General features: G+C 35.6%; 1 protein-coding gene across 1 annotated transcript in view; it reads left to right on the top strand.

Annotated features, from left to right (window-relative positions):
• Nucleotides 1-25,974, top strand: part of Necab1 (N-terminal EF-hand calcium binding protein 1) — a 156,197-nt gene that overhangs the window by 26,152 nt on the left and 104,071 nt on the right. Inside the window, exon 3 of the mRNA XM_010611999.3 lies at nt 10,589-10,697. Within this exon, the coding sequence (XP_010610301.1) occupies nt 10,589-10,697 (109 nt within the window). The remainder of the gene's footprint in view (nt 1-10,588; nt 10,698-25,974) is intronic.

Below are 25,974 nucleotides of genomic sequence, written 5' to 3'. Positions count from 1 at the left end.
AAGTAGGTATCGACTATCCTCTGGATTTCTGTTGGATGTATTGTGACTGCACCTTTTTCATTCCTATTTGCATGGATGCGAGCCTATTCTTTCCTTTTTTTGATAAGGTTTGCTAAGGTTTTATCAATTTTATTTATTCTTTCAAAAAACCAACTCTTTGATTCATTTTTTTTTGTATTGTTTTCCTTGTTTCCATTGCATTGATTTCTGCTCTAATCTTTATAATTTCCTCTCTTGTTTGAGCTGTGGGTATTTCCTGCTCTTGTTTTTCTAGGAGTCTAAGATTCATCATTAGGTTGTTTATTTGAACTCTCACTGTTTTCCTAGTGTGAGCATTCAGTGCTATGAATTTTCCACATAGAACTGCTTTCATTGTTTTTCGTAGATTCCTGTATGTTGTACTGGCATTTTTGTTTATTTGTAAAAACTGTCTGATTTTTTCTTTAATTTCCTCTTTGATCCATTGATTGTTCAAGAGAGTGTTGTTCAATTTCCATGTGTTTGTGAAGTTCCTATGGTTTCTTATGCTATTGATCTCCTGCTTAATTGCATTATGATCTGATAATATACAGGGAATAACTTCAATTCTTTTGCATTTATTTCAACCTGTTCTATGAGCTAGTATGTGGTCTATCTTGGAGAATGACCCATGTGCAGCCAAAAAGAATGTATATTCTGATTCTGTAGGGTGGAACACTCTATAAACATCTAATAAGTCTATGCTATCAAAAGCTTCATTCAGTTCTAGTATTTCATTGTTGATTTTTTTGCCTAGATAATCTATTTGTGATAGTGCGGTATTTAGATCCCCCACTACAATTGTATTAGGGCTTATTTGTTTTCCATGTTACTTAATATTTGTTTTATATAGTTGTAAGCATTTATATTTGGTGCATATATGTTTATGATTGTCATCTCTTCCTCTTGAATTGATCTCTTTACAAGGATGTAGTGGCCTTCTTTGTCTCTTTTAATCAGTTTTGGTTTGAAATTTACTTTGTCTGTGATTATAGATAGCTAACCCTGCTTTTTTCTGGTCTCCTGTTGCATGGAGAATTGTTTTCCATCCTTTCACTTTCAGTCTATGGGCTTCTTTTTGCACTAGGTGTGTTTCTTGTATACAACATATTGTTGGATTTTGCTTCTTAATCCATTCTGCCAGTCTATTTCTCTTGATTGGTGAATTGAGGCCATTGACATTGATTGTTATAACTGATATGTACTGATTTATTATTGTCAGGTTATTGCCCTTTTGTTGACTCTTTATAATTTTTTTGCCCTCTCCTTTTAGTTTCTTGCCATGCCTATTTGATTTGCTCTGTTGGGCCTCATGGTGTTGTGACCTTCATTGTCTTTTTCTAGGATATTGTTTAGAATTCCTTGCAGTGCTGGTTTGGTATTTGAAGTTTCTTCAGGTGTTTTTGTCATGGAAGTATCTTATTTCCCCATCCATTTTGAGAGAGAGTTTTGCAGGATACATCAGTCTAGGTTGGAGGTTGTTTACTTTTAGGACTTGAAATACCTCACTTCAGGCTCTCCTTGACCTGAGGGTTTGTATTGAAATATCTGCTGTGATTCTGATGGGCTTTCCTTTGCATATGATTTGTTTCTTTTCTCTTACTGCTTGTAGTATTTTGTTCTTCTGTTGGGTTTCTGGGATCTTGATTATTATATGTCTAGGTGTAGAATTTTTTTTTTATTGTGGCTAGTTGGAGTCCTGTATGCCTCATTTTCTGTATGTCAAATTCTTCCCCTCTGTTTGGGAAGTTTTCTGTCATTAAGTCTGTGAACAGCTTTTTTAAATCATTTGCATTTTCTCCTGCTACTTCATGGATTCCTATCAGTCTTATGTTATTCTTCTTTGCATCATCTAGGAGTTTTTGGATTCATTTCTCATGATCCCTTACTGTTTTTAAGAGGCCTCTCTCTTTGCAGTCACTGACTGCAATCCTATCTTCTATATCTGAGATTCTATCTTTACGTTCTTGTATTCTGTTGCAAACACTTTCAATAGAGTTTTTAATCTCCTGGATATCTGTGTGAATCTGTTTAATGGATTCCATTTCTTTCCTATGTTGAGCATTCAGTGTTTCCATTTCTTTCTTATTCTGGGCCTTCGTTGCTTCTATCATGGTCCTGAGCTCATCTATTTTTTTTGTCAGTTTCTGTTCTAGAGTCTCGAATCATGACTCATTTTGCTCGCCATCTCTATGGTTATCTGGGAAATTATTTCTGTTTTGCATTTTTCTAGAGCTTGATTGATCAGTTTTGTTACTTCCTGTGCTGTGAGTTCAGAGTGTCCTGGAGATTCCCTATCAGACTTTTCATCCTCCTTTGCCCTACTGTTTGCCATTGGTGAACTGGAAGTCTGTCTTCGTGTCTTGCTTAAGTGTTTTCTCATTTTTGTTTTTGTTGTTGGGTTGTCCTTGCTTTAATTTCTGGGTTATTAAATCTTCCTGATGTAGTTGCGCTTTAGCTTTTGAGTCTCTAATGACTCATAGACATTCTTATTTACATAATATCAGAGAAAACAACTCATTCAATTAATCACAATCCTTTATCCCAATTGATACAATCAGCAGCACAATAGGATCAAGCACAACTTGCAAATTGACCACTTGTGGTATTCATTAGTCTATCACCTTTAAACCATGTGAATTAAATTAAAATCAAGAAGTAGTCCAAAATATGTTTGCAGTGAATACACCTTTCAGTGTAGCATATTTACCATTTAAGATGGGGGCTTAGACAGAGTTAGGATGAGAGGAATAGATAAGTAAAAGAATTGGAGAAGGTTTCAAGTAAAGCCAGAGGGCATAGAATGACCACACAATCTTTAGGAAACTGTTAAATTCAAAAGGGATAGACAGAGTGCAAGTATAAGGATAAGAATATATCCCCTTAACAGTAATAGAGGCTCACTTTCCCTTGAAACCATTGACCCTCGAGTGAGGTAAAATGACAGAAGAAAAGAACATAAAGGAAAAAGAAAAATGATAAAAGAAGAAATCTGAGTTAGGAAAGGAGCAGGAACAGAAAGGGAGATGAGGGATAACATGGAGGAGGAAGAGACTGAGTTGGAGGAAGAGGACAGAAAAAAGAAAGAATTTGCAGAGTGGAATGATGAAAAGAAAGTAAATAATGACTTTGAAGGGTCTCTTTCAGACTATATCTTTGCTGTCATAATATACAATGTGCGCAGCCATGTGCAGAACCAAATCCCCTGATCTCAGCCAACCTATGGCAGACTCCCATAACACAGACTAACCTTAAGCTGCAAGGCCCAGACTGAGTTCGCCAACATACTGCAGGGTTTAACTTCACACAGTTCTACTACAGGTTTCTCCCACCCTTTCTTTAAAGATGTTCAAAATTGGGGGCTCTGAAAAATACCCTTTAAAACCACCTATGCCTCTGCAGAGTGGTTCCAAGGACTGGCACAATCAGGAGGCCTGAGAGTGGGGGAGGTTGGTGGTTTCAGGGGCGCCTGCATGGCTGCCTTCCTTGTGCTGGAACAATGGTGGTGCTGGCAGGGGAGGACACAACTATCCGGTCCTATGGAATGGGCCCAAGCAGGCCGCAGGGAGAGCAGATGTTGGAGCGGCTTTTCTGTGCTTGTCTTATTTAACCTTCCCTCCACCCTGCCTGAACTCCTGGCAACCATTAATATTTTCCCTGTGTTTATCAATTTGTCTTTTCCAAATGTCATAAAATAGGAATCATATATATGTCTCCTTTTCAGTGTTTTCTTTTAGTTGGCAATACATATGCCTTAAGAGTTGTCCATTCTTTCCATAGCTCCATACCACTTTTCTTTATGTAATATAATATAATCTTGGATTACTATAATAAACAAAACTATAATACAGACTTATCTGTTTCTCTTTTCAATTCTATGAGCAATCACCTCCTGTCGTTTGACACTCTATTATTATATGCACATAATATTAGGATTGCTGTCTTATGGGAGAATTGACTTTTTCTAAGCAATGCCATTCTTTATTTTTCATAATGCTTTATATTTTGAAGTCTATTTTTTTAAAATTCACATATCTACTTCAGCTTTATTTGAATTAGCATTGTTGTGGTGTATCTTTCTGTATCCCTTTAGATTTAAGTGGAGTATTTATATTTAAAATGGATTTCCTATAGACAGCATGCAATCAGGTCTTATTTCTTAATTCATCCTGACAATCTGTCTTTTAATTTGTGTAAATAGACCATCCACATTTAAAGTGATTATTGATACTGTTGTATTAATATCTACCTTGTTTGTAGTCATTTTCTATTCATTGTATTTGTTCCTCATCTTTTTGCCCCAGTTTTTCTACCTTTCCTGGTTATAATCAGTATTTTCATCACTCTATTTTACCACCTTTTTTTTTTTTTTTTTTTTTTGCAGTACTGGAGATTTAACCCAGGGCCTTCTTTTTTTTTAGCAAGTTAATTACTATATATTACATTTCTTTTTGAAAATTTTTGTGGTATATACATTTATAACTATTCTGAGTTTGCAATATGCATTTAAGTAATTAAATCTACCTTAAAATAACATCATGTCTCTTCATAAGTATATAGGTACACTATATACCTATATAGTATACTTCACGAGTATACCATAATTCATCTTATCAATATACTATAGTCACATGTTGTTAATATTATTACTTTATAGTTACCTCTTAGATAATTCATAATGAGAAAAATAAAATATTTTATTTTACTGTCATTTGTTCTTTTTCTGATACTCTTTGTTTCATGTAGCTCCGAGTTTCTTGCCAACATCTCTTTCCTTCTTCTTGAAGTTTTTCCAACCTTTCTTTCTTTCTTTCTTTCTTATTTATTTATTTATTTATTTATTTATTTATTTATTTATTTTGGTACTTGGGATCAAACTTGAGACCTTATACTTGTGAGGCAGGCAGCACCACCAATCCCTGGCCCTTTCTAACATTTCTTGCAAAGCACTTCTGTTGGCTCTGAATTTCTCCAGCTTTGTTTATCTGTGAAACTCTTTAATTCACCATGACTTTTGAAGGGTAGTTTCTCTGGATATAGAACTCTATATCATAGTCTTTTCTTTAAACACTTTTAAGTATTTGCACAGTTAAGGCTTGCATGGTTGTTAAAAAGTCTGTTTATTCTGCTGCAATTCTTATTCTTGGTCTTCTGTTGATGAGATATTGGCTGTTATTGTGGTTTTTCTTCTAAATTTCCTCATTGTCTTTGGTATTCTGCAGTTTAAATATGATACACATAGATTTGAAGGTGTTTTTATTTTTAGGGGTCTGGGATGGTGCCAAGTGAAATTTTATCCTTGATATTCTCTGAGCTCCCTGGATCTATAGTTTGTTTTCTGTCAATTTTTAAAAGTTCTTTTCTTTTTTCTGCTTCTATTACCTGTCTTTTCTTGAATATTGTCTGCTTTTTCCACTAACATATTAATCTTACTTATTTTAAATTTCTTGTTCATAATTGAAATATCTGAGTCATGTCTGACTTTTATTCTGCTGGTCGTTTTCTCTATAGATTGTGCTTTTTCCTTGCAGTTTATCATACCTTATAAACTATTATATGGAAGCTAGACATGATCTTCAGGAAATAGGAAATGAATTTTAAATTTAAAGTCCTCCAGGCTGGGGATTTACTTGGTGGTGCTTTGTGCTTGGTAATTGTTCTGGCTGTAAATGCCAAAGGCTTCAAACTCCTGAGTCTTTTGCTTCTTCTGTTGATTTTGAACTTCCTTAAGCTCAAAGAGAGGCCCAGTCTGGCAGTTCTCTTATTTGCAGTCTACTTCCTCATATAGGAGCATTGATGGTGTGGTGGTAAGGAGCTCTGTAATCTTATGGTTAAATCTTGATCTTTATTGATCCTGTGTTCTCAGGCTGACCCCTTTACAAGTGTTTCTTAGCTGCCTACACTCTAAGTTGAGAAAAGAAGGCTATCCGGAATTGATGAGGCAGATGTGTCTTGACATTTGTTGGCCCTTGGCTGAAGTAGAGTCTTTGCCCCTGGAGAACAGAACTTTGCTGTCCTAGCTCCTCTTTGATTATTATTCTCCCCCTGTCTGTCTACCAGAGCCACAGAGGGAGCTTTCTTGCCTCCTCATGGTGAGAACTTGGAAGGACCCCTGGAGGTAAACCCACCAAAGGCTGAAGCCCCCAAGTATGCCTCACGCTTACCCTAGTCTGCACTCAACCTTCAGCCCATTTATCTAAATTTCTATCAGTTTATAGCTCCAGTGACTTTTGCTCCAGGTAAACAGATCCGGGCTGTGATTCTCTGGCTCCTCCTCTCTGTCCAGATTTGGGGAGTGACTTCAATTCTCTGCTAGGTCTAGGGAAAAAAAAAAAAAAAAAAAACAAAACACTGAATCTCAGTTTGTCCAGATTTTTGTTGTCCTGAAGACAGGAATGATAATGTCCAAGGTCTTAATATATTGGAGCTGAAAGTGGAAGATCCTCTGTTTTATTTTTATGTAGTGGGTATAATATTTTAAGATAAATATATAACTACTAAGTCAGAAGAAGGAGCTTTCATTTAGTGATGAAGAAGTTGATGTACAATGACTTTAATTTCTTGTGCAAGATGATATAAACATTTGTTAGAAAGTGTTTTATTTACTAAAAATAATAAACTGTGGATATTAATTATAATTTCCCTGAATTTACAACTTAACTTCATTTTAGAAATAACGTTGTTTTTTTTAGTTTTTACTTCAAATATTTGCATATACGTACACTCTGTCCTTTTGGATAAAGCTCAATAATGTTAGCCAGGTGTTAGGTAGTAGGGATTCTGCTATTGTTAGTGAAGATGCTCATGTTTTGATATTTGGATATGGATGAACTACAGTATTTAAAGTCTTCAAAAATGTTAAAGTAATGCATGAATGAGACTCTAGTGTTTTGAAAGAATAATAATTTTAAGTCCCCAAATCACTGAACTAATATTGCTAGGGAAGGAGTGATACTAAGATCAGATCTGTAGGTGTTTGTGTATTTGTAGATCAATTTAAATGAGACATTAAATGAATGTTTAAAGAGCCTTATTATAAAAGAAGCATGAGTTTCAAATTGAGCAAAACATGATTACCTAGAAAATAAATTAAAATTTCTATCATTAAACAAACATATAAAATGCTTATTTTCTGTATGTGCTTAATAACAAGGAATAGAAAGTGGTCAGAGCAGAAAGTGAGAGTTAAAAACATTTATGATCATCAGTTATCAAGACTGATGTCCGAAATCCATATCTACAGTAGTTGAACTCTTCACTATGTGCTTAATATTTAACCTTTCACTTAGTCTTTGTAATAGTCAAACATCTATGAAATTGGAACTTGAAAGAATTTGGTGGCATTTCCAAATCCTGTTCTAGGGCCCTTTCTTTCCCACTGAAGACTTTCTCTCTGGGAGAAGTCACCTGCTTCTGGGACCCCATGTATAAGGTGTTGATAATTCCCACACTTATGTGCACCACAGTTTCCTGGGATTGCCTAGGATTCCTGTCATACTGTGCTCAGCTGCTCATTTGCTGCATCCCCATTGTGATTGTGATTAGAAGATCTATAAGGTTTGCCTGCTGATGTTCTTAGCACAAAACAATGTTTTTCATGCAGCAGGACCTTAATAAATGCTTTATAGAATAATGGAGAAAAGTGATCTACTAGTAATCTGTGGCAAAACTTGTTTGACAAAAAAATTTTCTTTGTTTTAAAACAATTTTCTAGGGCCAGGGATGTACCTCAGCGGTGTAGCTCCTGCCCGGCAAGTCCGAGGCCCTGGGTTTGATTTCCGGTACCAAAAAAGAAAAGTGAAAAAAAGACAAAAAAAAAAAAGCCCCTTACTCTTATTTCCTCCATCTCAAAAATAAACAGGATTTGGAACATAAGGCCATGATAATTTAAAAGTAAAGTAGAGAGTGGGTAACTATGCTCATAGTAAACTTAGACACAGCATACAGTTCTAATAGAAGAGGTTGAAAAATCTGTGCCCATTGGTATTAAAAGTTAATATTCAGCAGCCTAGGAATTCAGATTTCAAAAGACCTGGCTATTCTGTGAACAAAGCTTAAATAAAACAAGGTTTTATTGCATTGCTCTATTTCAAAAAAGAATTTCAGCATACAAATTGAAGTTGAAATAAAAATCTTAATAAAAATTCATGATTGCTTTACTAATACAGAAGCACACTGCAAAGGGAAAATTTTCCCCTTCCATTAAAAAAGTAGTATTATTGTTTAACATTAAGGCCCTAGTCTAGAACCATTCAAAAGTTACTCTTTGCAATTGCTTGTTTAAGAGTGGCAGCCTGAAGTTAAGGCTTGAAGGAGCCCTGCAGGTGGGTAAAAAGAAAAAAAATTTAAAAACCAGACTTTCAAAGCATTCTTTGCATCCTTCAAGTCAGGAACTTCAAAATGAATTTTAAAAAATATATTATAGCACTTGCTAGTCAGTGCTTTTATTTGATTGTACATGCATTATTACTTGAAATTACTTACTTATGCTAATTATAGAGCCATGTTTCAGAGGCCCACCTATCTATAGGATACACCAGCAGCCAGAGTTCTATCCAGCCTTGTTAAGCACACCTAAGTGCATTAACTGTTCACCAAAGAAAACATACTCTATCATCAGTATGTGTACCTTACAGTCATTACACACCACAGCAGTAGAATTGAAAATAGTGTATTGCTTTCTGTTTTTCTTTTCACTGTCTTTCCTTCTTTTTTTAAAAAAACATAGATTAAATTTCTTTGCCTGTCTTTCTTTGCCTTGTACCTAGATCTGATTTAGGTTCAATTTTTCAACCTGGCAATAAATTTCTCATCAATATAAAAAAATGCATGCATTCTTGAATGCATGTATTCAGAAACACTGACCTATGTCTAACCCAGAAGATTCAATAGATTACATGGGGCTAAAGTCCCAAAAGTCATATATGGCATGAAACTAAAATAACTCCTCTAAAAACAGAAACACAAATCAGACAATTGATTACCCCAGTGGGTTGTGCTGGGTTGTTATGGTCTTTGAATGGCTGAGATGGTCTGGTCCCACACACAGGTCAAGGGGTCAGGAACTCATTCTGTGCTGGGCCCAGATCCAAATTTTTACCACCTCCTTAGCTATGTCTGCTAAATTAACTATTAGCAAGAATTACTGGAGAAGTGGTATATTGTGGCTATTAGGTAAAAAGCAAAATGAAATACAATTAATAAAATCCCAGGACTCTTTATGTTTTCCAAATAAGAATTTTTGAAAAACTTCCAGTTTCTTAATCTTTATCCAAAAAATGAGCAATTCACTGATTAGGTCTCTCACTAATATTGTAAGGAAGACCGGTTGCCAATAGTCAAGATTTTTTGTCTGACCACTGTCAGTATTTACTATGAGATGCTGATTCTCTTGGGCCCAGAAATTTGCATTTTAACAGTACTCCAAGCACTCTGTAACCAATCTTTTGAGAAAAAGTAGCCTAAATATATCTTGAATATCTAATCATATTAAATCTTACCTTCTCCTACTCAGGGGCAAATTCTGTTCTGTTTCATAAAGTATTGTTTGTTTGTGTCCTGTGATGTAGGATCACATTGTAGGAGTTTTGAGATTCGGGGAAAATTTCTTCTTCCTTAAACCTCACTTCTCTCATTTTGAATCGAAAGGTTTTTCCATTTAAATGGAAAGTCTTTTCCATCACTTAGAGTCATTTGACAGCTTATCTGAGATAACTGACAAACTAGCTCTGCACGGAGGAATAGACGCTTCTCTGTCCCTCATGTACCTTCATTCCTCTAGATTTGCTGCTTCTATGTCTTATACACATATTTTGCCTGTTATTGATGTGTTCATTCCATCTGTGCTTATCTAGAGCTTTTGGTTAAAGACAGATGAAAATGCTCCTAAAACCCCTCATGGTCCTAAGTGAAAAGAATCTATGTCCAGCTTCCATATATTTAAAGAATATGTGTATTACTGGGTAAAATGCTTACACTTATGTCTATGTATCATATCCTTTTCATTAGATGCTCTGCATTTCATTTGGAATTCCTCAGAAAGGAAAATATATTTGGCTTTAAAAATATTCACTGGCTTAAAGAATATGAGTGAATATAGCGTTAGGTTATAATGACAGCTCTCATATACACGAATAAGTATCCATTCAATCAATATATATTTATTTAACATTTGGTGTGTCTGTTATGTGCTTACTGTAATGGAGACAAAATGTCTAAATAATGAACTTTATGTTGGACTTTTTGTTTATTGTGTGGAATTTCTTTTTTTATGAACATTTAAATACTTCCTTAAATGTTAAACATTGTCATGGGAATGAATCAATCAAAAATACCCACAATCTTGTAGACTTGTATTTAATCAGAGTACACACATCCGCATGCTACCCACTATAAAGACATAATGAATTGTTTTTCTTTTTAACACCTTTGAATGTTCTTCCTTCTTGAATGCATGTATATACACACAAATACACACAAACATATGTGCCAAGTTTTAGAAATCAAAAGACAGAATAATGTACAAAATTGAAATGATTTGCCTCTTTTCTGTTCATTCTTATCATTTCAGATGATGGGAAATTATCCTTTGAAGAATTCAAAGCATATTTTGCAGATGGTGTTCTCAGTGGAGAAGAATTACATGAGCTCTTCCATACTATTGACACACATAATACTAAGTAAGGAATTTTTATCACTGGATATTGTAAATGAGGAGAGGAAATGTGAACGAGTACATACTCATGAAGGATAGGAGGAAAGACAGAGTGTACATTTTGTAATGCTCACCTATGTTGAGCCTGAGATGTTCATTCTTTTTAAAAAATTGAAATATTTTGATAAACTGATAGCTCTCCCAAAGTAATTTTAGATTGTGCCCTTTTTATAGAATGTAAAACAGAGATGATAAATAATTCTGTCATTAATATGAACATCAAACTTTGCCTTATTACTTTGGCTTCTCGGTTCTCTTTGTTTAAAAATTGTTCTTAGGTCATTCTTATATTGGTATATGAAATGGGAAATTGCAGCAGTTTTCTGGATAACTTGGGTAGGGTGACTTCCAAATCATTGTTATCTAAGAGACACAGGTAATATAGGGCACAAAATTATCTCTGAATAGTGGATGCATGAAGTGATCTATCTATTTTATTTGTTTTACTTGTCTAAATCTTTCTTTTGGATTAGTGTAACACTCACAGACAAGATTCTATTTATACTTTCACTATGCATAAAAATATAAAATAATGAGGATTTTAGGATATAGAACAGAAATGTACTCCTTGTTTGGGGTGATTAAACCAAATCATATTATTTGTGACAGTCCCAATTATACAATTCTGATGTGAAAAAGCACCACCTCAGCCATGCCTTGAGACCCATCACAGTGCCTCCTGCTGGAATGATCACAATCTTGCTTTAGGCAAAGCATACAGATGCTCCCAGGCAGAGAGCCAGCACACTAAGAATATGCTCTTGGGCTACATTTATGAGCACATATTTTCTTGAAGCAAACTATCAAGAAAAATTAAAAGAGTGAATTTAGTTTATGCAAGCAGCATAATATTTTTAAGCAATTCATTTCTAAGTTTCTGGATTCTTTGGGGATTTAAATTTTCTAGGAAATGGTTTAGTACATTGTTGCTGAAAATACTACTAATGTATAACAGAATCAGAAGGTCCATTCTATTCCACAAATCTACCATATGTAGTCTCTTGTAGGCACCGGTATTACAGTGCGGAGCCAGTCTGTAGTTTAGTGAGGAAGTAGACTCACTGTCTAATCAGTTCTGGATCATCGCATAAGTACTGTGGTTGAGGCATGCATGGCGTACTTTGAGAGATATTTTCACCAATTTAGTAGGCTAAGGAAATTCTCTTAGAAGCTGAGTCATTGCTGAGATAAAGAAGGGTGGAGAGAGTTGGGCAGAAGAATATTCCAGTCCGAGGATAGAAAATTGGAGAAGGCCTGTAAGCATCGCATAAATAGAAGTGACAAGAGTGTCAAGTATAAGACTCAGAATGGAAGGAGATGAATACGGACAACAAAGAGACAGGTGGACAAGAAGGAATTTGCACTCCCTGATTACAGAGGTGTTCAATTTGTCCTGTAGGCCCTGCAAAGCTGTTAAGGAACTTGAGCTGGAAGTGACATCTTTATAGGTCACTGTGGTTCCACTGAAGATGCTCAAGAGGGTAGAGGGGGAGGAAGACTATGATGATTTTAGTTGAACCTTTAAATTGCTACCAGGGAAAATCATACATATAAGAAAGGAAGCAATGCTGTACCATTCTGAGAGTTGAAACTTGAGAGAAAAACAGAGCAGAGGCCTCTTTTGTGACCCAGGTGTTAAAAGGTTACCAATACTGCAACAGGTATGCTTATTATTTCTTCTTTATTACATCTATTATGAATGTTTTTAATGCTATCTCCATTTAGAACATTTATTGAGAGTCAGAGTTTCAGAATTTTGCACCTTGAAGATTTGCCAATACATATTTACTAATACTTAGGGAAAATTAAGTTTTCAATAGATCTTGTTGGCCTGATTTTGGCATTTTATTTACATATTTGTCAGTTTGGATTAGCTTTATGATTACTAAGACTGCTAATCTTATCTTTAAGATTTCTAAATCCTAAATAACTATTTGTAGTAATTTTTACAGCCAGTCTCCTAAAGTAGTGACTATCATTACTATTACTTTCATATGCTTTGGTAACAACAATATATGCTCTTTGATAGAACAATATTCAACTTACTTTAAAAAGCTCAAGTATATTAGTTGCAGACTTCTGAATTATACCTGTGAATGTCCTTTCACAAAGGAATGCCAGTGTCAGGCTTTGATCTTTTTCACAGATTAATTAAAGCTTTGGTGCAGAAATTTCAGAGCTTTATTTTAAGCAAGTTATAGCCTTTATCTCATATGACCCAAGATTTCATTATTTTAGTGATTGTACTATATATACCACCTATTTTCCCTTACTTTTTTTCAAATTAGTTTTATTGGTGCATTTTAGATATACAACATAATGACATTCATCACTGGAGATTTGTACCTTTACATAATGTAACTTGATTCTTATTTTTTCCCTCTCTTCAACCCCTCCACCCCTCTCTATTTATAAAAACCATGTTTCCATTTTTTCATTTTCTCGTGTTAATTCCATTCCCTTCTTTTATTTCCCCTACCCCTTCCAATTCCCCTGTCACTTAAGAGTGTGGCCTTGGGCTGGGGATTTAGCTCAGCGGTTTGGTGGCCTGCCTTGCAAGCGCAAAGACCCGAGTTCAATCCCCGTACCAAAAAAAAAAAAAAAGGAGTATGGCCTCAATGTGCATCCATTTAGCCATAAATGCCTCTGATTTCTCATTCTTTATGGCAAAGTAGTACTTCATTTTACTACACACACACACACACACACACACACACACACACACACACACACATTTTCTTTATCCAGTCTCCAGATAATGGGCAACTTGGCTGTTTCCAAGTTTTAGCTATTCCAAACTGAACTATGGACATGGGTGCACATATATCACTGTGCTATAAGTCTTTTAATTCTTTTGGGAAGATACTCAGGAGAGGAATAGCTGGGTCAAATGGGACCTCTAGTCCTATTTCTTTGAGGTATCCCCAAATTGATTTCCACAGTGTCTGCACCAGTCTACACTCCCACCAGCAGTGCTGAAGGGTTCCTTTTTCCACACAGCCTGGTCAGCATTTGTTATTGTTTGATTTCATGATAGCAGCCATTCTTTCTGGGGTGAGGGGGAATCTCAGTGTTTTCATCTGCACCTCTCAAATGCCCAGTGATATTGAACATTTTTTCAGATGTTTATTTCCTATCCCAAATTCTTTGTCAGAGAAATGTCTGCTCATTTCAGATACCCATTTTGGATTGGGTCTTTAAATTTGGGAGGTCTGATTTTATTAAATTCTTTATATGTTATAGATAATAAATCTTTATCTGAGGAATAGCTGGTAAAAGTTGTTTCCAACCTTGTGGGCTGTCTCTTCACACTGTTGTTTCTCTTGCTGTGCAGAAGCTTTTTAATAAGAAGAGATCACACTTGTTGATTCTTTGTGCTAGTTTATGTGCAACTGAGGTTTTGTTCATGAAATCTTTTCCTACACCACTGTCTTCAAGAGTTCTACTTAACCTCTCTTCCAGCCAGTTTAGTGTTTCTATTATAATATTTAAAGCTTTAATTCAGTTTGATTTTAGTTTAGTGCATGGTGAGAGATATAGGTCTAGTTTTAATCTTTGGCAAGTTGAAACCCAGTTTTTCCAGCACCATTTATTAAAGAGGCTATCTTTTCTCCAGTGAGGGTGTTTGGCTCCTTTGTTGAAAATGAGGTGGCTGAGTATGTCCAGAGATGTTTCTGTGTCTTATAATCTCTTCAACTGGTCCTCAGATCTGTTTCTTTGCCAGTGCAAGGCTGTTTCTATTTTGTTTTGTCTTTTCTTGTTTTGTTTTTTCTTAAATAACAGTAGCTTTGTAGTACAGTTTTAGTTTGGAGATTGTGATGCCCCCTACCTTGTCTTTGTTGGCTAGAATTGCCTTTGCAATTTTTTAAATTGTTTTCTCAAGGTCTGTGAAGTATGCTGTTGGAATTTCAATTGGGATGGCACTGAATCTTTATAATAGTTTTGGAAGTATGGCCATTTTCACTATATTGTTTTTTCCTACAGGTGCTTTTGCACCTATGCAGCTCTTTTCCTGGTGGATCTTTGGCTGGGGTTTGTGGGCCCAAATAATCTGGGTTGGGGAGGGGCCCTGGCATCACTCCTTCCACACCAGCTTCTCACTGGGATCTGTGTTGGTATTGGGTCGAACCTTTGTCCTCGCATCCCAGTATTAATGACTGTCCATAATGAAGGTAGCTTAGCCACATGACAAGCTGGGTGGAGTAGCCTGTGCCTGTAACCCTTGCTATGTAGAAGGCTAAGGCAGAAATATTACTTAAGCCCTGGAATTCAGGGATAGCCTAGACAACAGAGCAAGACCTCATCTTTTAAAAATTAAAACAAATGAACAAACATGCAGTTCGTTATGGCTGTTACACTGGTTCTCATCAGTGTCCTCTATTTTTCCCTTTCCACACACATTCTAAGAATGCATTTATCCTCTCAACATCTGAGCCATACTCTAATTTACTCAAGAGCCCAGCCTAAAATGAAGGGGCCAATTCATATGTAGAGTGTATGGAAATAACCAGATTCTCTGTTTCTGTATGTTTATGATAGAGTGTGAGTTTTCAACCCTCCTGATGTCTGGTGGTTTAACTTCATTTTGGAATTAATTAAAACAGTATCTGCTTGAGCCGGGCGTGGTGGTGCCTGCCTGTAATTCCAGCACTTGGGAGGCTGAGGTAGGAGGATCGCTGTGAGTTCGAGACCAGCCTGGGCTACATAGTGAGTTCTAGGTCAGTCTCAACTACATAGTGAGACCCTGTCTCAAAAAACCAAACAAACAAACAAACAAACAATCAAACAAAAAAAACCAGAAACAGTATCTGCTTAATACATTGCATTTTCTTCAGATAGTTTGAGTGAAATTCTATTCTTCACAAAAGTATATTGTAAGATGATGTTATTACCTCAGCTCATTTCTGTCATCTATGGGAACCAAGTCTCTTTGTTACAAAGACATTTGCCATATTTGAAAAGTCACATATCTACTTTGAAGCTATTTGGAAAAATAGAAGGAAAATACAGAAAATATATCTTGCTGCTTTAATTGTCCTCATATCATGAAGAATATTCTTAAAATATTGCATTTGATCACATAAAGCTAACATTGTTTAGAAGTATAAGTATAGCTTGTATCCATATTGCAGTATAATAAAAGTATTTTAAATATGAAAATTAAGTAAATTCTTTGTAAAATGATATTTTAAAAAACCACAGCAGGTAAAGCTTTCAGAAGTGATTTCTTACTGATAAGTTTTAAATGAATGAGCTATCAATATAGAATAGTAAATTTTTTTAATGTTCTGACAAAAAGTAAATATACTTCTTTCTACAGACACATGTAGATAGCAGTCTTCATTTCCAAGTCTAACTCTATTAGTTTTTCTCTTTCTCTTTTTTCATTTAAAACTTCAGTATCTTCATTGGAGAAATCATCGTAAGATTTCACTGCAGTTTTACTTTCTATGAACTGACGTTACTTGTATCTTTTCAGTCAAATGTCTTCCCACAGATACGGAGCAACTAAAACAGTCAGAAAAACACACCCAGCACATCTAACCTGATAGGAACTTACACATTTGAGAATACACAAGTATTTCTGTGTGCAAGTATTACCAACACTGAGAGTATCTGAGATTTGAAACATAATTTTTATTAATTTTATGGCACATTTTACATACATAATGATCACATTCATCATAAAGAACTTTTACCTGTACACATTATATCTTAATTCTTTTTTCCCCTTCCCCTTCCTTCCCTTCATTCACTCTTCTCCCCATTTGCACAACATCGTTTCTATTAATTTCCTTCTATTTTTTATTATCTCCCCTTCCTGCCCTTCCTTCTCTCCCTTCCTTGTTCCCTTCTCATTTGAACATTTTCTTCCTACTTCCCAATACCTCATCTCCATTTTCAAAACTAAGCTATCACCCTCACACCCCATGGTGCTGAGGAGTGCCTGGTGAGCTGTAGTCGCAGTCAGTCCCATGACACCATAAACTTGAGCCCAACACTTGGAATAATCTTATCCTATGGAGAATTCCATGAGTCATCTTACTTGTTTGATGCTGTTTGATTAGATTCCTAGTATGGTGGATGTTTTGCCAGAACTTGTGTCCCTTATCTGCACAGACTGGAGATTTAATTCAGAGCTGAGACTTTACAAGTGAGAAGAACCCTCAGTGAATGTAGGAAAAATTTGAAGGTATCACAAGCCCAAGTTTACATCACTTTTTAAAATTGCTGTTTTAAATTGGTGGGTCTTTTTTCATTATGTTTGGACCTTTGGAATGTTTCCCTGCAGAGAGTGATTGGTTCAGAGTGAAACAAAAGCCTGGCTTATTTCTGTAGATGATGCTTGGAATAGGTGGTGTGAAAGCAGAAGCAAGAGACCAAGATCCTCTGGACACTAAACACAATTCTCCCTGCATACTGCACTCTGGAGTTCCAGATTGTCAGGCTAGACCAAATGGTAGACCAGATGGAGGTTTCACTGCTGGGTCGCAGAGTGAACATACAGAAAAGTATTCCAGGTTCTTCAGATGGGAACCTGTGGCTAAGGATAGATGACTGATGCATTCTGATCAAATGTTCTTTATTCTAACCTAAAATAATTTTGGGGGCACTGCGCACTGGGATTTCAACCCATTGCTTATTAAATCACTAAAGAACACCACAGTGACAGGAATATCACCACCTACTAAAAAGATATAGCCCTGGAAGTTTAAGAAACTCTTTCCTGCACTAAACTAAAATTTTTCTCTCTAAACTTCTACTTAGTTCTTTTCTTAAGGTCATTCAGAATATGAGTACTTACATGGCAAATCTTTCTAATATGTGAGGACAGTTTTCATGCACCAGTGATGAGATAAAGTCCCATAATAACAAGACAGTGACAGATCAGGGCCTGTAGATATATGCTGTTTTCAAGAGAAACATGATTTTCAGAATGCTTGTATGTTAAATGAGGGGTGGATGGAATCAGAGGGACTACAGAGCTGCAAAAGAAAAGCATAAGTTTTTGGTAGATTTTCCTTAACTCCTCCTAGACCCTACTGGGTAGAAGTCACAGTGAGGTACTGTAGCAATGAGTGGCAGAAATATCAGTTAAACTGACGTAAGGAAATTTCTGTCTGGCTCCTGTGTCAGATAAATCCAGAGGTATGATTCAGGTATGCTGGAGCCAGCTACTTAAACAGTGGCTCCAGGAATCTTTTTTTTTGTCATTTCTCTTCTCCTTTTCTATCTGTTCCCTTGGGATGACACCGTCACCACAGAGTAGGATGTTTCCTCCCTGGAGAAAAACAAAAAAAATTTCATTTTATACTTAAGATTAACAAAGTTTTAGGAATTTATAAAGCAGCAAATTTTAAGAGTTTTAAAAAATGACATGACAATGGTTTATCCTTAGTTATAATTTCAGAAATAAATTGGATCCAATTATCTCTGACAAAGATGGTAACAAAACCAAATTTTTTATCAAGGTAGTTCATATACAATTTCTAAAAAAAATTAATTTCTAAAGGAGATACGTAACTTCTGAGTAGGGAAATGTTTTCTGAATGACTATTTGCTAAGCAGTTTCTTGATACCAAGTAATGAATGTAACTGTGTTGTATACCTAAAATGTACCAATGAACTCAATGAGGAAAAGATACCAAGTAAGAAGATATCATTATCATCATCGTCGTCATCATCATCATCTTCATTATTTATAGGATACAGTTAAGCATTCTGAACAGAACATTTAAAAACTTGACTAGAGTTACTCAAATAGTATATGCAAAGGACAGAAGTTTTCCTAGATATGCCTGAAAACAAAACAGACTTCTTTGCCATGCCATCTCAATAAAATTTCATACGTTTTGCTGTCAAATTGGTGTATCAGAAATCAAAATATTTCAAGGCTAGTTTTAAAAAAGCACCCCTAAGGCATTTCTTTCTTGATGAAAAGACTGTTAATTCTCTCCAGCAGTAGAATATATTTGGATGTACAGTATAGAGGTAATTGCTTTAATTGCTGCCTTTATCTCTCCTCTTTTTATATCTATTATGTAGGGTTTTTACAGTGTGGGAGTTGCTGCCATGTAGAAATGTTATTCTTTTTTTCTGTGGACATTATTTCCATTCTTTGCATATTTTTCCTCCCTCCACTCTACCTGGAATTCATCTTCTACTTTTAGACTTTGCCTCTTTAATGCCCTCCTTTCCATTGCTTTGTATTTGCCTTATTTTTCCCATTGTTCTCCAGAGTGCTCAGTTTTACAGTTTCCTTTAATCATTTATATTAACATACTTTGCTTTCAAACTTTTTCAGTATTTTTAATCATATCTAGAGAATTATTTTCTGGTTGTCATTTATTCTTTCCAATAAAAACCTTGAAATCTCTCCCTCCCCCTTCCCCCCCCGTGTGTGTCCCTCTCTCCCTCTCTTCCTCCTCCTCTCCCTCTTCCTCTTCCTTTTCCTCTTCCTCTTTCCCTTCCACCTTTGCAGTGCTAGGAATTGAACCCAGGGCCTTGTGCATTCTAAACAAGCACTATACCACCAGGCTGCATCCCCAGCCCTTGAAATCTCTTGTAATCTTAATTGGACTCTCCTCTTGGTCCATGATATGGTTGCTAATGATGAGGTAAAATCAATTAGTGCTGAAAATAAAAGTAGTCTTTTGAGGAGTTCAGGTGAATTATTTATTTATGTGAATACAGTGTTCTTTCTAACCTCACTAATATCCACCATATCAATTCTGTAAAATTGTAGCATCAATCTCTTTAAAATACATGGTGTTCCCTTCTTGGACAATGTCTTACCTCAAATTGAAGGCATCAACAAATTTTGTCATTTTTTTAACCCCTACCCACCACTACCTAAGTATAAGTTTCTGTCCTTGAGAATTGTATTCTTCTCAAGAATGGTCAGTGTGGTGAGACAGTTACAATCCTTCTTTGTGACTCTTCAAGATTTCAGAATTCTTAAATAAATATAGATTATAAGTAACCTGAAATCATTGCTTATTTTTAAGGAAAGCATTTCCCCTTATTGCTACAGTTGGAATGTTTGTGTCCCTTGAAATTCACGTGTTCAAATCTAACCCCCAGGGTGACAATATTAGGAGGTGGGCCTTTGAGGGAGGATTAGGTCATGAAGATGTCACCCTGATGAAATGGACTGGCGCCCTTATAAAAGAGAGCTAGGGGAGCTTGTGCACACTTCCCACCGTATGGAGCACAGGAAAGGTACCACCTATGAGCAGCAGGTCCTTAGCACACACTCAGTCTGAACTGTGAGAAATATATTTCTGTTGTTTATGAATTATTCAGTCTACAGTATTTTGTTAGAACAATTGAAAAGGACTAAGATACCTTTAAACAAGGTTATATAAATAGGGCGCCGAGGATTTAGCTCAGTGGTTCGAGCACCTGGCTAGCAAGCACAAGGTTCAGAGTTTGATCCCCGGTACCAAAAAAAAAAAGATGATATAAATAACACGTTATTGTTATAAGAAGAATTGAGACAATGTACAAAATCATAAGTACAAGCCTAAAATGCCTGACATCCTACCATCTTGAGATACATACCAGTAGTATTTACTTACCATAACTTCTAACATATGTATTGTATTTTGACCATAGAGAACTATTTTATTTTCACTTTCTTTCCCTCTTCCACTGCTCACCCTTATACCATCCCATGATCAATCTTCACCACATCAAATATGGTGTTGTATAACATATTGCTGTTCCCTTAAAACCTTTCCTGACTTGCCTCATTAGATTAAATTTTCTCTTCTGTATTCTCCTTGTAACATGAACTTCTCTCTGTAGCACCTCTATATCGATTATAGTTTTGTATCATGTTCATTTGATTAATGTTTACTTCTCTGGGTAAGTTCCATGTAGGTAGAGATCATGACTATTATGCTTTCTGGTGATTTCCAGCAGAGTTGAACACACATTGTGATCCCATTAAAATATCTGAGGTGAGAGGGAATAAATTTCTGCTTTCCCATACCTTATGTTATGTCCTTTGCCTCTAACTCTGCATAGCAAAGTTTTCCAGGCATAATGTTTACCCAACTTCATAAAAAACAGTATTGCAATGTGGAAAGAACTGAAGAACTTGCCAAACTTTTGAGTGGTTGTTACTCTTCATTGGATCTTACTTTCATTGACCAGGAAAAGGAGTCAAAGTAAGAACCAATTCTGCAAAGTTTACCAATTTTGGTGTGTGTATATTAGATATCTACATCTACATATCTGTATCTGCTAATTTATAAAATGAAGAGTATTAAGATTCATTCAGTAAGTTTTTCTACTTTCCTGGATCATCTTGTTTCTGTAAATATCTATAATTACAATTTATGCCTTCATAAGGTACCATTTAGTTATGTAATGCTTCTGGTGAGTTTTTGCTAATTGTTTAACATAGCATGTTATCCTCATCTCCAAATCTGATTCCTTTACAGCAAGGACTGTTGTTCTCTGCTACTTTTAGCAACCATTGCAATACATTCAATGAAGACTTGGTTAGTTGAATGATTGATACAGAAATATGAAATCATGATTAGATGTAAGAAAATCCTGCAGAGACATATCACTGGTGACTTAAAGTTTAGACCCTGACTGACTGTATAGAAAGGGTAAGGCCATTGACAGATTTTATAACATAAAGAAAGAGAATTGATTCTTTACAGTTTGGAGCAGAGACAAATTTGGTTTTAGATTTTCAATTATGTTTAAGCAGTTTCAAAGATTTATTTTTCTGTTAAAACAGCATGCTAATTCCACGAATTAAAACCCATGAAGCATAATTTCAGATCGGTGTGGATTAATTCCATATTTTAGCAGACAAAAATAATTTTTAAAATGGAGCAGGGTGTGTAGCTCAGGGGCACAGCACCTGCTTGGCACGTGTGAGGTCCTAAGATTGATCTCCAGTACCAATACATACATACATACATACATACATACATATGAATTTATTTTTCCTAACATAGTTAATGACTTCATTTTCATGAAAAAAATTGTTATTAAGAGGAAGCTCCTACTATATAGAATATTATAATCTCTTTATTGATTTTAAAAGGTTTCTCAGTGGGGAAAATAGGGGCTAAATGTGTGAGCGTTTTTTTAATTCAAAATCTAATAGGAAGAAGCTGAGTATGATTATCGGTTGAATGTTATTATCTTGTCTGATTCATTTATTGGTTGAGTAGTTTAATGTTATTTTTGTTTTTCTAGGAATCTAATTGAATTAATTTAAAATTAAACACAGTGATTAAAAATAATTATAAATCTTCCTGGAATGGGCCAGAGGGTTTTGACAATTTGCATAACTAATTTTCTCTCCATTTTCCTATCCTCACCACCAACAGGTTGAAATTAATAAATACTGACTCAAGGCTGGCACAGAGCTTATTTTTCTCTCTCGCTTTTTTCTTTCTTTCCTTTTCAAATTGAACAGATTGTCAAATTTGATGACCATTAGCCTATTTGACTATGCAGCATCCAAGAAATAGCGATTTATTCCCTAACTGTTCATTTATTTGTTCAATAAGCATTTATATTAATCATCTACAATATATATTACATGCCATGTTTTATGCATCAATAAATAAATATCACTATATTTAGAAGAAGCCAACATTAATGGATACAGAATTTTTTTCAGATATCTCATGTGAAACAATATTTTATTAGAGACAGTAACACCTACTTCTTAAAATTAAGGTATCAAAGAACATATTCTCATCCATTAATATCATTACCCATTAATATTTCCATCTTCATGCCTGTCTTTACCCCATGTTCTTTATACTATTTAATTATTAATGGTTAAAAGCAATTTAATGTGTTTATGCTTTTAATTTCTTACCAAAAAAATTGAGTTTAAACAACTTATCTTTTAACAAAAATTAGAATGTCTAAAAGTCATTAATTGGAAGGTACCTTTTAACAAATAGTTCTAGAAATCCAGAGTTGCCCATGTAATGTCAGGGATGTAACCTGCCTTACTTTGGCCCAATGTCAACCATTTAAGGAAGTAATATAGATGGGGGTGTTTCTTAAAAATGATTGATCAGTACCTTTCCTGTGGATTCACTGAGAATTGAATATGAGGAAATACTATTTATTCCCATTTAACCTTTAAAAATATAAGTGGAAATAATGGCATTGTGTGTGGTGTCTCTGAGTTCCTTCCTGTCTCTGATCTCTGTATCTCTCTCTCTTACTCTCTCTCTCTCTCCCTTCTCCAAGCTTAGTGTTGACAAATTCTTGTATCTATACACAACTCATTTGAATTAGAGTTGACTATAAGAGGTGTCTGCTCATCAAATTTTTGTTTTGTTATTTGATCTAATTATCTCTTCATATTTCTACCTGTATCGTGAATTTCCAATCCTGGGTTTTTGCCCATTATATTTTACATTTCAAAATAACTTTATTGTCCCTGAAGCTAATTATATGGATGTCCTAGTTGGTTAATGAAAATTTGTAGAGAATATGTCTTCAAAATGGAGTATATTTAGAGTGACATGTTCCAGTGAAAATGTCAGAGCATTTTTTTTATTTATTTGTGTTGAATATATAAAATAGTAGTGACTGTATTCTACTGGAACTGTAATTTGAGGTAATGAAACTATCTAGATTTTAAGATCTGTGACAGAAATCTCCCTTTCACACTCATAGCCTGTGCAGGAGATTTCTGTCCTTGTTATTTGAAGTCTTTGGCACATTTTTTAAAATTTAGGTAACACTAATCTTGAACATTACATGCAAAATGTTATAGATATTACATGTTTTTATTTGTGTTGGGATTGAGAAAGAATGATATCAAACTCAGTCTTTTTTGCCAAAACAGCAAAGAACCACTATTCATCTTCCCCGTCTTCTAAATCAGCCATAAGCCTTTTATCAATCATTTTATACTACTTGTTATCTATCACAAAACAATTTAAATGTTGCAATAAACTATTACAAAAACTCAGTGAAGTTTCTTAAGAAATCAAGGGGAGAGGATTCAGGAGAGTAGGGAAAGAGGAGATTGGGGAAAGAAGAAACTCTTTAATTGGAATTCTGAAATCAGTCCGTTTTTACCTCAACCTGTGAGGTCAATTCTGTCCTGTCCATCCAAACAAAGTCTGTCTTTCTCTCATCAAGGGTTTGCTGAGTGTGTGCTATGTACAGATATACTGCTAGGTATGGGGGGATATAGCAATGAATAAAAAATTTATAGTCTAACACAGAAAACAGCTAAGTAATAACTTGATTAATTAGCAGACAAATGTAGTGCTTTGGATGAGGGGAAATGAATGCACTTACTTAGTCAAGGCCTGTTAGGGAAAGGAACTCTAAGCCTGAGTCCCAAGAGGTTGTTGAGGAAAGACAAAGGTATGGGTGGGGATGAAGATGATAGGGTTTTCAGACAAAAGAAGGGCACATGTGGAGGCCTTTAGGTGAGCATTGTGGCATGTAGGCCACTAACAGGAAGTTCAAGAAGCAGATAGTGAGAGTCCAATAAGGCAAACAGGGCCCTCGCTGGGAAAGAATTGAGAAATTCAGATTTCTCCTCTTGGCTAAGTCCTGAGCAAGTGAAGCATCTTAACCGTGGATGTGTCTTGATCAGGTATGTGTTTTAGACAGCTGGATTTCTCCAAGGTGAAGAAAATTGATTGCGGTGACAAGGCTGAATCAGGAAATCCAGCTAAGAGGCTGCTACAGCTAGGCTTGAAAAACTGCTTTCTGGACAATCATTTTAAAAGATCTATGTCTCTCATCTCCCTGAGTCACTGTAAATCTTTCTGTCCTGAAAAGTTTCTAGATGATAATTACTCTGCAATGTAAAGCAATAATAATGGTCAACACCAATGGACTATTTGCCATATCAGATCTAGGCATTTTCTCTGCAATGTAAAGCAATAATAATGCTCAACACCAATGGACTATTTGCCATATCAGATCTAGGCATTTTCTGTTCATTAATTTATTAAATCTGTACCGCAAGCCTGTGATTGACTTCATTTTGCACAGGAGGAAAATGAGCTACAGTGAAGTTGAGAACTTTCTGGAGTGGAGTCACAGGAGAGTATGACCTGAGGCTGGGCAGTTTGTGTCTTAACTACTATACTCCATACAGCCTCTTTCTAAATCAGTCTTAGTACAATGGCTTTCAGTCTGGCAGAGCAGAAATCCTTGTTTCCAAAGGCTCTGGCCAAGCAAAATTTGAAGCTTTACTATCTTTGAATATTAAGTACAGCTAATAATAAGTGCTGGAGGAAAATTGTGAAAGCGTATGAACAGATGTTAAGAAGCAGTTTAGTCTGCCAGCCAAGGAAGATGCTACAAAAATATGTGAAGTTTGGCTAGGATTCGTAGTCCTTGTAAATCAGAGCCACATGAAACTCAAATTCTTTGCTCCTTTCTGCGTTCTATCATCAGGACAGGGGGCAAACAGTGGTGGCTGTGCAGTCAGATGTTTACTTAGTTCTCTAAACATTAACTCTCCTTTAGGGGATGTTGCTGAGAATTACGTGGGGTACAGGTATTCTTAATCAGTAGGAATTTAGTGTTTCAAGACATGTTATCAAGGAAGAACAAAAATGGTAGTGAAAAGCTTCTAGAGCAGTGACAGTTAACCTTTTAGAGCTTGTAATGATACAAACAGCCTGCTGTGGCATGCATGCCATAGGTTCGCCATCACTGTTCTAGAACAATGACCAAGGGCTGGGAGTGTAGTTCATAGGTAGAGCACTTGCTTAGCATGTAAAGGGCCCTTGATTCCATCTCCAATGCTGCGAAAAAATAATTAAAAATATGTAGTTGATCGAGAAGTTGAAATAGTTAACCGAAAAACAGTGTGTAGAAATGACCTATCTTGGGTAGAAAACCCTTCAAAATTAATCTCTCGCTGTCTGGAGAGCTGTAGAAATGTGAGTTCCAGCTGGTAGGAATTGCCTTTTCTTTAGGATGCAATTATACCCTAAAAGACCTTATTTTGAAAAGAGAAATCAGCCTCATAGATGGATAGGGGTGTTAAAGAACCTTCACTGCGGTAGAAATGGAAGAATGTTGGAGATCACTGGAACTTCTACAAGTCATCTAAGAACAGGACTTAAGAAGTGCCCTTCACATTCTGTACTCCGCTCTCTCGGTGTCCTCCGTAGTGTTTAATTTAGCAACAATGAAAATGGCCTGGAGACATATTTTTAAAGACAACAAGAAAAAGGAAAAATTGAGCATACTGAAAGCCAGTCTTA

The sequence above is a fragment of the Fukomys damarensis genome, unplaced genomic scaffold, assembly GCF_012274545.1.
Source record: "Fukomys damarensis isolate Sample0158 unplaced genomic scaffold, DMR_v1.0_HiC HiC_scaffold_5, whole genome shotgun sequence".
NCBI classification, from domain to species: domain Eukaryota; kingdom Metazoa; phylum Chordata; class Mammalia; order Rodentia; family Bathyergidae; genus Fukomys; species Fukomys damarensis.
Note: the sequence above shows the minus strand (reverse complement) of the source record. Positions and strands in the feature narration are given on the sequence as shown.